The sequence below is a fragment of the Lonchura striata genome, chromosome 28 (genome assembly GCF_050655825.1).
Source record: "Lonchura striata isolate lonStrDom1 chromosome 28, ASM5065582v1, whole genome shotgun sequence".
NCBI lineage: Eukaryota > Metazoa > Chordata > Aves > Passeriformes > Estrildidae > Lonchura > Lonchura striata.
Genome location: NC_140730.1, coordinates 2,450,943 through 2,462,012, shown reverse-complemented (window position 1 = coordinate 2,462,012; position 11,070 = coordinate 2,450,943). Strand labels below are relative to the sequence as shown.

Sequence of the window (11,070 nt, the reverse complement as noted above, 5' to 3'; positions counted from 1 at the left end):
CTGGGGACCTTCCCTCGAGGACAAAGGGCACCACCGGCCACGGGAATGGGACACAGAGGGGACCCGAGGGACCCCGAGGAGTCCCCAGGGGACCCCAGCCAGCAGCAGGGACAAGGCAGGACCAGCCTGGGGACAAACGGTCCCTTCACTGCCATTGGTGCTGGGGACCAGCATTGGGTTAATTTGGCTCAGTCCAGGGACAAACCAGATCATCCACCCGGGATGAACTCATCTCCCTTCCCATCATCACTCACCCCTGAGCATCCCCCAAAACATCCATCCCTCCCAGCCTGAGCTGCAAACCCCCAGTTCACCCCCAACCCAATGTCACTGGGTTCTTTGGGTTCCCAAATTAAGGAAAGAAAGCAATAGTTTGGGGTTTTGACATCCCATGACAGGCCTTGGCAGCTTCTCCTGGGACCCAGGCTGGTCCTGAGCCTGGGAACACCCCCTGCCTTTCCCCAGTCCCACATTTCCGCATTCCCAGTATTTTTATTAACAAATAAAGTTAAATACATGGAAATGCTGTAAACATTAAAGTGCCACTGCCCACTTCCCAGTGAAGAACAAGGAATTTAATTCATTCACTAAACCCAGATGATTTGTTTGCTGCAGGTGCTGACAGAAAGCAGTGCCAAAAAACCTGGGAATACTCAGGGAAACATCCAATGAGGGTGGAGTGGAGTTCAGCACCTGCCAGACCCCCACCCCGGGAATGGAGAGGCAGGAGACAGAGGGATCCAGGTGGAATTTCTTTATTTACACTGCAGGAGGCTCCCTCCCGAGGTCACTTGAGCGGGATGAAGCGGGAGGAGTGGGTGGCGCCGATGCCGGGCCGGCCGTGCTTCACCGGCTTGTACGTGATGGAAAACTCGCCCAGGTAGTGGCCGATCATCTCGGGCTGCAAGTGGAGACATCCGTGCTGGGGACAGCGCCGGGGGCACGGGGACATCCCTGCCGTGCCCATGCCAGGGCTGCCCGGTTGTTCCAGCCAGGCCCTCCCCGGTGCCCTGATGTGGAGCCAGAGGGGCTTCCCCGGCTCTGCCCCTCCTGGGAGCTGCCACGGGAGCCACGGTGGCATCTGTGCCCTTCCAGGCTGGGTTTAACACCAGGGAGGAGCAAGAAATGGCATTTAATCCCACTGGTGGCATCAAGTGGCAGCGCTCCCTGGGTAATTGCACTCCTGGGGAAGCTCAGGGATCTGTTTCATCCCGGGCAGGCTGGGAGCCAGGATCCACAGGGATCACTCCAGCTATTCCAGAGCCACACTGAGACCCCTCTGAGAGCTGGGCCTGTCTGGGGTGACACCTCCAGGTGTCCCTCTGAGCCAACCCCGCTCCCAGAGGAGCCCGGAGCCCTCCCAGGCACAGCAACGAGCAGGATTTACAAAGAGCTGGAAGTGAACACTCGGGCGCTGAGCTCACCGCGAGAGCCGCCGGCCAGGCCCCAGCTCACCTTGATCTCCACCTGGTTGAAGGTTTTGCCGTTGTAGACGCCCACCATGCTGCCCACCATCTCGGGCAGGATGATCATGTCCCTCAGGTGGGTCTTCACCACCTCGGGCTTCTCCATGGGCGGCGCCTCCTTCTTGGCCTTGCGCAGGCGCTTGAGCAGCGAGTGCTGCTTGCGGCGCAGGCCGCGGTTCAGGCGGCGCCGCTGCCGCGCGCTGTACAGCTGCATCAGCTGCTCGCTGCCGGGGGACAGGGGCAGCTCAGCGACGGCCCGGGGACCCCAGAGACATCCTGGGGACCCCAGAGACATCCTGGGGACAGCCCAGGGACCCCAGAGCCAGCCCAGAGACCCCAGAGACATCCTGGGGACCCCAGAGACATCCTGGGGACAGCCCGGGGACCCCAGAGCCAGCCCGGGGACAGCCCAGGGACCCCAGAACCAGCCCGGGGACCCCAGAGACATCCTGGGGACAGCCCAGGGACCCCAGAGCCAGCCCAGAGACCCCAGAGACATCCTGGGGTACAGCCCAGGGACCCCAGAGCCAGCCTGGGGATAGCCCAGAATCAGCCCAGGGACCCCAGAGCCACAGAGCCTGGGCTACAGCCCCAGGAGATGGCCAGGAACCCCAAACTGAGCCTGGGAAGTAGCCCAGGGACACCCCAGGGACCCCAAAGTGAGTCAGGGGTACAGCCCAGGGATCCCAAAGTGAGCCTGGGGGACAGCCAGGGACCCCAAACTCAACAGCCCAGGGATCCCAACCTCAGCCTGGGGAGCAGCCCAGGGACCCCAAACTGAACCTGGGGTACGTCCTGGAGAGATCCCCAAGGGTCAAGGTGAGCCAGGGGCACAGCCCCGGCGAGACCCCAAAGCCACTGTGTCACCCAGACTGGGGTGCACAGCAGGGAGAGCCCCGGGGACCCCGAAGTAACAACAGTGTTACCCCAACAGAGCCCGGAGCAGGCCTGGAGGAGATCGGGGACCCCACCCTGACGGTGTCACCCACGGAAGGACTTTCAACAGCCCAAAAAGCAGCTGCCGAGCGCCCAAACCCTCTCCCCGTTATCGGCGGTATTTGAACATAACCCGGGCGCGGGGCAGAACCGGCTCCCCGACCCCCAGCCCGAGTTCCCAGCCCTTACTAGGACATGTCGAGCAGCTGGTCCAGGTCCACCCCGCGGTAGGTGAATTTGCGGAAGGTTCGCTTCTTCTTCTGCTCCACCTCCGCCTGCAGCGGGACAGGGGGGTCAGGGCAGGCGGACCAGGGGATTCAAGGCCGCCCGGTCCCGCGCTCCCCGTCCCGTACACCGGGAAGGCCGCGGCCCCACCGAGCTCCCCTCCCCTCCCCTCAGCCCCGCTCCAGCCCCCGCAGCGCCCCGGGGAGGCTCATTCCCCGTCCCCCAGGGAAGCCCCGAGCCCCGGGCGGCGCCGCCGCGGCGGGTGAAGCGCGGATGGCGGCGGATGGGGCCGGATGGCGGCAGCGGGGCCTCCCCCGCACCCACCATCTTGGCCGGGGCTGCTCGGAAAGGCCGCGCTCGCGCCGGAAGCGGCGGATCTCGCGAGAGCGCGCGGGAGGAGCGGGCGGAAAAGCCGCGCCCGAGCAGCGCTTCCGCCCTCACTGCCCTTAAAGGGGCCGCGCCCGAGCAGCGCTTCCGCCCTCACTGCCCTTAAAGGGGCCGCGCCCGAGCAGCGCTTCCGCCCTCACTGCCCTTAAAGGGGCCGCGCCCGCAGCGCGGGACAGCGGGGGACAGGGGGCACAGCTGCCAGGACGGAGCCTGCTCTTCCCCCGAGCCTGCCCCTCGTGATCCAGGGATATCTCGGGTTCGCACGAAGCCGCTCCTTCCCGCTGGCCCAAGGTGGAGCCCAGCCGTGACAGGGCGCCGTCACCGGGACAGCCCCGGGCCGGCTCTGAGCGCCCCGCGCTGTTTTCGGAAGGCGCCTTGGTCTTCCACCTTGGTTTTTCACGGTGCAGGGGAGCGTCACCCTCGCACGGGAGGCAGCGGTCAGGGTGGGACACGCCGGGCGCGGCTGAGCAGAACCGGTCGCTGGGCACCGGTTGATCCGGTCAGGCCCGGCAGGGTCCTGGAGGAGCTGCTGCTGGCAGACGGGAGCCAAGTGCAAAGGCTTGTCCCAGAAGAGGGTGAAGATGCTGGGCGTCCTCTGCTCCAGGTGGTGCCGTGCCTTTTCCAGCTCCGGGGGAGCTCGGTCGGTCTCAGAAGCGACACCTGCACTGCCAGCCCTGGAGCAGCTCCCGTTCCAGCAGGAATTCCGAGCTCAGGGATGGAACGGAGCGAGGAGCAGAGCCAGGAGGATTTGAGCCCAGAGGATTCACAGCGAGCGGAACCAGAGCCACACAAAATACAGAATTCTGAACTGATGCAGCTCCTGCCAGGAGTGACCTCCACAGCACAGACATATCCCAACACGGCCCCAGCTCCACCTCGTTAACAGTGATTAATTACACCAAGTCTGGGGGCACAGCTGGTGACACCACACAGGCCCAGCAAAGCTGCCCCAAGGATTCCCAGGGCTGCCAAGGGGCTTCCACAGAAAACCCACACTCACAAAAGCAAAAAAAACAAAAAAAAACCCCAGAAAAATGGAGACAGGCTGGTGTTTCTAATCCAAAGGTTCTTGTCTTTATTCAAACCAGGGCTTGGCACTGCTCAGTGCCAAACGCACCAAAACCTTTTTGCCTGAGGGAAATCCACATGTGGTGGAGGCCGGAGCCAGCGCTCCCCGCGTGCCTCGCGCAGCTCCTGCGCCTGCCCCGGCCCGGCTCTGCCCCCAGAACAAACAACAAAATACACTCAGCAGGTTTCTGTCAACTCCCAGAGTTTCGGAACCCTCCGCCCCAGCGCTGCCGTGGGCAGGGAGGGAGGGAGGGAGGGGCTGCAGCTCTTCCCCCGCCTCCGACAGCGCTCACGGAAACCCTGTTTTAAATTAAAAAATAAGCCAGCATACATAGTAGAAAATTTCTCTTAAAAATTTCACAATCTGTAAATGTATATATTTTTTTTTCTTTTAAACATAAAAGTTTACAATATACGGTAAAACAAAGGCTCAGGAAAAATAATTTCAAAAAAAAGAAACCTGAAGTTTTGAATTAAAGCTGAAGACGTTTTTAAAACCCTGTAATTTGAACCAGTGACATTTTCTTTATTTGTGCTGATGGGTTAGAGAAAAGGAAAATCTTTAAAAACTGCAGTCCAAACACCCACAGCTCTGCCTTCAGAAGCCATCTGCCCCCAACCCCACCCTCCCCGAAAAAAAAAAAAAAACTGTTGTTAGGTTTTTCTTCCATCAAGTAATGTGATTGTCACAAGTTCACAAGTCTGGGCTCCCGGGCTTCAGCTGGGCCCAGAGATCCCTGTGGACAGCACTCCCTGATTGCCAGCCCGGGCTAGCGCCGGTAGGGGTGGAATCCTTGCACGTTGTGGTTCTGTCCCCGGCCGAAGCCGCTGCCCCCGGCCGGGGGGCCGCTGGAGGGCTGCACCGAGGGGCCTCCGTAGGGAGGGGGCTGCTGGCTGGGGTCAGAGAAACCTTGTCCAAACCCACTCAAGTCTTGTCCATACCCTGGGGAGAAGGGAAAGGCACAGGATGAGCTTCCAGGAGCGGCCGCGGGTGTGAATCCCGCAGCTGACAGCGCTCCCTGCCAGGAGCACAGCCCCGAGGAGCTCCGGGTCCGGCAGGGATCGGCCCTCCTCAGAGGGGAAACGGGCAAAAAGCAGAAGGGAAAAGCTGTGCAGGAAGGGGAGCTGTGGTTGGGGTAATCCCAGCCAGGCTGGCAGTTCAACCATCTGCTTTGGGAGCAGTTTGATTTCGGGCTGGGACCTGCACCTGCACAGGCCTCTCTGGAGTGAACAGAATTTAGGGACAGGGACAAAAACAGGGGTTTTCTTTCCAAGAGAGAAGACTGGCTGGAATCCCTGCTACCAACGCAAAATTTACAACTAGATGTAACTTTAAGACGACTGAGAAATTGAGAAATTTAATTCAAATTCTCATAATTAAATATGACTCTTAATCCTGGCATCAGTGCCAGCCCCTGCTCTGAAAGATGCTATTAAGGCTCCTAATTACCAAGAGCATTTCTGCAGTGCTGCCTCTCTCTGTGCAGGCTTAGAGCAGGTTTAACTCTCTTAATCCCAAACAAAGTCTCTTAGCACATCTTCAGCAGTTCAATTTCAAGCTCTGCCTGTCCCTCAAGGACTTGCTGACATTAATGAGCACTAAAACACAGCCAGCTCGGGCTCTGGGAGCTGCAAATGCTCCTCCTGGCATTTGTTCAGACACAGATAAGCAGGTGCCCAAAACTACAGGGGGATTGTTTGCCAAGGGGTGAGGCTGGAGTGGAAAAACAACCCTGGAGCTGCTCTCCCTGCAGTGGTGCAGCTCAGCACAGGGCTCAGGTTGCTCATGATGAAGGAAACCCAGAGCGTGCACACACCTGCACAGCCACCGAGGACTCAGTGCCTTGCTGCTGCCACGCCTGGCTCTGCTCCAGCCCCTCTGCTGCCCTGGGCTGTGCCAGCTGCGTGCTCTGAGGGTCTCCAAACCTGAGCCTGGAGGGATCACCAGGATAAAACCTGCTTGCACTGCCCCAACACAAACCCCAGCACCTGAGCCCTGTCCCTGCCTCTCTCCAACAGGTCCAGCAAGGAACACCAGGGAATTTTCCCAGGGCCTGCCTGAGGCTCCTCCTCCTGCTCAGCCTGACCTTGGGAGTACAGACAAAGCTTTGGGGTGTGCCCTGAAGGGTGTGGAGCACACAAACCCATCCTATCAGAACCGAGGGGACTGCAAGGACGAGCCTCAAGAGCGCCCTGCACGGAGATAATGAATTTTTAATTATTTTAAATTAATGTAATTAATTAATTTGATTTTGCAGGGTGAGTGTTAGTGCTGACACTCATCCCTGGTGCACACACTAAAGGATTTAGGACACTGCCCAGGATAAACCCTACAGCGCCTTACACTCATTAGGGAATTTTGTGTCTCTTTAAAGCACAAAAATGTTACAAATTTATGTAAATATATGCAAATCAGGGACACTTCCAGGGATGGGGCAGCCACAGCTTCTCTGGAAAATCTATGCCAGGGTCTCAACAGCCTCACAGTGAAGAAGTTTTTCTAACATCCAGTCTAAACCTATTTTTTTCCAGATGGAAGCTATTCCCTTTGTCCTGTCACCACAGCTCCAGATGAAAACTCCTTCTCTGTCAAATTCTTCTCCATCAGATCCTTCCTAAACTTCCAACACCTCCCAAACTCTGGCTCCTCACTGATGTAACTGGCTGTGCAGGGATTTGTGCTTTATTTAGAAGAGTCCAACCCACTCCAAAAAAAAATCTGCAAAGAGCCAAGTTCTGGCAGAACAAGAAAAACTTCAAGTGACAAGGGCAAAACTATTGATGAAATCATTTGTTAAGAAACAAATGAAAAAACATTTCAAACTCATCAACATGAGAATATGCTGCTTCACAAACACATCTCAGAGGCTCATCTTCCTTCAGAGGCTGCTTTACATTGCTGGAACTTTGAATATTATCTATTTAAATAAATTTTGTGAAGTTTTCATCTCATAGTGGTTTCTGCAGGAACTTAAAGCAGCACTACCACATGCAGAACGTGTTCCAGCAGAGAACAGCCTGAATACACAGGCTGCTGCATGCAAAATTCCCTTCAGAAGTGAAAACTGACCAATTACAATCCCTTAAAAACAACATTAGTACAGAGCTATTTGGAGAGATCTCTGTAGAGATATTTGGAGAGGACTGCTGAAAAACAGGGCTGAGAGAAGCAAGATGAGAATGAGAATTCCCTCTGAGCTCCCTCAGGGAGCCACAGCAGAAATTTTACTCTGGAGCACAGGCAGTTGTCTAGCAATTTAAAAAAGAATTTGTTTTTCGTAGCACTGCCTGCCTGCTGTAAAACTTGTTAGCTCAGTGCCTTCTATCTCAAAGTTACCTACGGAGCACAACAAAGCTTTGCACAGAACTGCACCTCCAGAGAGATGGGGAAGGGATGAGAAAAGAGAGGAAAAGGCACTGGTTTGGATCCTTACACATGCACTGCCTGTCTCTCCAGCTGCTCTTACTCTTCAAGTCTGTTCTCTAAGGTCTGGAGACACAAAAAAAGGTTCACTACAAGCTCTGTGAAGTTCTTGGAGTGGAAGTTTTAGTTGTAGGTTTGGGGAGAGCGGACACCAGGAATTCATCCTGGCAGTGCACAAATCCCTGAAGTTATTTTACAGCACAAAAGCAACACTTTAGAGCTAAGAAAATTCCCTCTAGCTAGAACATGGCATGATTCCAAGGACGGCTTGAGCTGGTGGAGCACTCCCATCCCAGAGAAGTGCCTGCAGCAAGCTGTGCCCAAGGCTCTGTACTCAGGACTAAAGGGGATAAATTCCAGCATTACTCACCAAACTGACTGTAAGGGAATTCTGGCTGAGCCGTCGGGGGTTTGCTCATGTCCTGAGTTGCCTGAGATGGTGGTGGTGGAGGAGGAAAAGCGAGTGGTGCTGCCCCCGGAGTGGCAGGTGGAGGGGGGACTCCAGGAGGGGCAAACTGGTCAGGTGGAGGAGGTGGAGCACCATAACTAAAACCTGGAAGGACAGAAGAGGTGAACATCAGCGTCCTGTTTGGCTTTAGAGATGCTACAACTTAAACCAAACATTTCTGAGGCTATTGAACCCAGGTGTTTGTGAGCAGTGGCTGCAGAGATTCACCTTGACACGTTGGTCACCCCCACAGCCCAAAGATCTCAGCAACTCACCCGGCACAGGTGGGAGAAATGTCCCCACAGAGGCAGAGGCTGCAGGGGCCAGCACAGAGAAAGGGATAAAGCAGAACTGGGGACCAAACTCTGTGCTTACAGACATGACAAGTGAGGAGGCAGCAGTATTATCCAAGATTTTAGGAGGAAAAAGTATCTCGAGATAACTGGATACTATTTTCCACCTTCTTTAAACCAGGCTTCCGACAAGACTTTTGAAATGGTGGCCTGAGAGGTAGGTGCTAAAATCCTATTTGTATTTCCAGTCCCAGTTATGACCTTAATTCCTTAAGCTCCTCCAAAAAACCCTGCCTGTGTTTGGCCCAGGTCACCAGCAGTGAGCTCTAAGTTTTCTCTTAGATGTCCTAACAAAGGTGCACAACATATCTAAATTTATTTAGCAACACAGATTTAAACTAGAGAACAGAAATGATTACTGCATCCAAGAATGAAATAATCCAAGAAAAAAAAAATAATGCCACAGTTAATTATATCTCGGAAGATATAATCTGGGAAAAATAATTAAGGATAGGTGAAACACAAGGGGAAATCCAAGTCCAGCAAAAAATGAGGAAAAGCTGAATGTGGAGCTGGATGTGCTCCAGCTCCTGGGGGTCACTTACTAAATGGTGGAGGGGTGCCATAGCCCTGTGGAAATCCTTGTGGAGGCGGGAATCCCCCGGGAGGTGTGGAGACTATGTATGAGGTAAATGGTGGTGGTGGGGGAGGAGCTCCTCTGCCTGGAGGAGGGGGTCCATATCCACCTGGAAAAGGAAGAGAAACCCAAAAACTGAAGCAATGAATACCAAGGAGCTGCTGCTGGAGTCAGCTTCCTCTAGATGGGGTAAGGCTGTTGGGTGGATTGCAAACGCAGGTTCAGCCTTCTATGAATCCTCACTTTGGGAAATATTTGTCCTCCAAGTATCCCCACTGTAAATAATTGCAGTTTAGCATGTAATCCCTTGGTAACAAATTAATGTGGCTGGAACAGCAGGATGTGTGTCAGCTCCCATTACTGGGCTGCTAAGAAGCCACTGTCTTCCCCTCCGTTCTTCCAGGACAAACTCAATCAAGCTTTTAAATGTAGGTTAAATCCTACAGAAATCCAAAAATCACTGTGAATGCTCACAGAAGCTGCACCCGTGCTTGGGAGGATTTTTTTCTTTCAGAATTGGTCCCATATAATGTACTTACCAATTGCCTGTCCAGCTGGCACCCACATCCCTACAACAGAACAAAAAAAGAGCTTCAAACATCAGTGAAGCTGCGCACTCTGGAGCAGGGATGATGCAAGAAGGAGGATCTGGCTCTGGGATAGACTGGGTATCCTCCCCGTGTCCCTTATAGAGCTATTTTTATGGCCTAAGCAACATTGTGGGACTATTTCTGAATGTGTAATTCTTGAAAGACTCTGAATCATTCAGCAAATGCCACTCAGAAAAGACAGCAGTTCCCAAACCCAAATCAGATGGAGCATTTGAGAGCTGCCACATACCAAGTGCAAGAAATTACAGTACTACAGAGAACAAAACCCTGGAGAACCCCAGCAGACTACACATCCAAGGGATTCTTAATTTACTACCAGGTTTATCAGTTATTTTTGCAGTTTTTGAAGCATAAAAAAAGCCCTTCCCATCCCTTGTGCAGTGCTGAGATTGAAGGATAAATGCGTTCATGTCTGACATTAATCTTTCCAGGAGATCAGGTATCATTTTCCCTACTAATCACTGCAAGGAAAATAATGGGAGTTTCTCAGTTTGCAGATTAGCACATCTGTGCACAATGTCAACCCTCAGCTGCAGCTTTCAAGTTAATCAGCACCGTGGGGAAATGAGCAATCCCTGTGCTGCACTTCCATCCATCAGAGCGGGGATGGAGCAGCCACGCTCCCTGCAGCCCCCCAGGTGAACATTTCTCATCTCTCAGAGCAAGCAAGTCACAGCAACTCAATTATCCCTCTGCATTTCTCCAGAAGTTATCAAAATTGTCTCTGGATGAACTCGGCGTGTTTATCCTGCCTCTGGAATCTTGGGGGGGTTGCAGCCATCAAACCCAGGCTGATCCCGAGCCCCGCAGGGCTCCTGGTGTGCACCAAGTGCTCCCTGCACCAGAGCTGCCTGGTGCTTTCCCAAGCTACATTAAGCAATAAAATTCAAAGGCAAGGCCATCCATTTCCCCCTCATCCCTTTCAGATTTTCCTGGTAACTTCCTTTGAAGCTGCCTCACCCTTGAAAAGCCATTATTTCAGCCAGATTTGTCACTGGGGTGTTGTGCAGAGCTCACTCCATAGCTGGAGTCACACCTGGAGCCTTCCCAACACCTTCTCTGAGTTCCCCCAACACATGGGGATTCCATGTGGGGAGAGGCAGCTCCAAAGGGAACAGGTGGAACGCACCTGGGACAGGCCTGGCACTGCCTTCTGCCAAAGAAACGGATTTTTGGGAAAAGCAGTGTGAAAAAAACCTCATGGAGGACTGAGGGGCTGGAACTTCAGTCCTGCTGTCAGGGAGATAAAGCTGGGAATAACATCTAGGCCAGAAAACCGAAGCGTGGCAAGCTGGAAAGGCCGGGCAGGGAGGAAGTGGTAATGCTTTCTGTTTTCTTGAGCCTGGCCTTATAAGCTCTCAGAAGAAAGCATTATATCCTTGATAGCTCAGCTACCTCAGGTGGCATAAAAGAAGCAGGATGGCTCCTGTGACAGTGTTGGAAACCAAGAGTTTTAATAAAAGGCAAAAATAAAAAATCTCTTTACAGAGAAAAGCCGAGTCAGGGCAAGGGGTGCTTACTCCTGCTAAACCACTTCACAAAAGCGATTTACTTCTTTTGTTCTCTTCTTTTCTA

At 53.8% G+C, this 11,070-nt stretch overlaps 2 protein-coding genes across 3 annotated transcripts in view; both read right to left on the bottom strand.

The window, feature by feature from the left end:
* Positions 1-739: 739 nt before the first annotated feature.
* Positions 740-2,997, bottom strand: RPS15 (ribosomal protein S15). The gene is made up of 4 exons (XM_077788759.2): positions 2,952-2,997; positions 2,592-2,677; positions 1,456-1,690; positions 740-901 (listed from the first exon to the last, which is right to left on the bottom strand). The coding sequence occupies exons 1-4, from the start codon at positions 2,952-2,954 to the stop codon at positions 788-790; spliced, it is 438 nt and encodes a 145-aa protein (XP_077644885.1). The 5' UTR covers positions 2,955-2,997; the 3' UTR covers positions 740-787.
* Positions 2,998-4,065: 1,068 nt separating this feature from the next.
* DAZAP1 (DAZ associated protein 1) overlaps positions 4,066-11,070 on the bottom strand; it is a 24,709-nt gene continuing 17,704 nt past the window's right edge. For both annotated transcript variants that reach the window (XM_021547970.3, XM_021547971.3), the window contains exons 9-12: positions 9,424-9,453; positions 8,853-8,993; positions 7,877-8,059; positions 4,066-5,025 (exon numbers count right to left, since the gene is read on the bottom strand). In XM_021547970.3, the coding sequence (XP_021403645.1) occupies positions 4,853-5,025; positions 7,877-8,059; positions 8,853-8,993; positions 9,424-9,453 (527 nt within the window). In that variant the 3' untranslated portion in view covers positions 4,066-4,852. The remainder of the gene's footprint in view (positions 5,026-7,876; positions 8,060-8,852; positions 8,994-9,423; positions 9,454-11,070) is intronic.

Coding starts and splice junctions, on each gene's coding strand:
- RPS15 (XM_077788759.2), bottom strand. Junction 1,691..2,591: donor CAGCTGCTCGACATGTCCTA/GTAAGGGCTGGG, acceptor GTCCCCCGGCAG/CGAGCAGCTGATGCAGCTGT. Junction 902..1,455: donor TCAACCAGGTGGAGATCAAG/GTGAGCTGGGGC, acceptor CTCCACTTGCAG/CCCGAGATGATCGGCCACTA.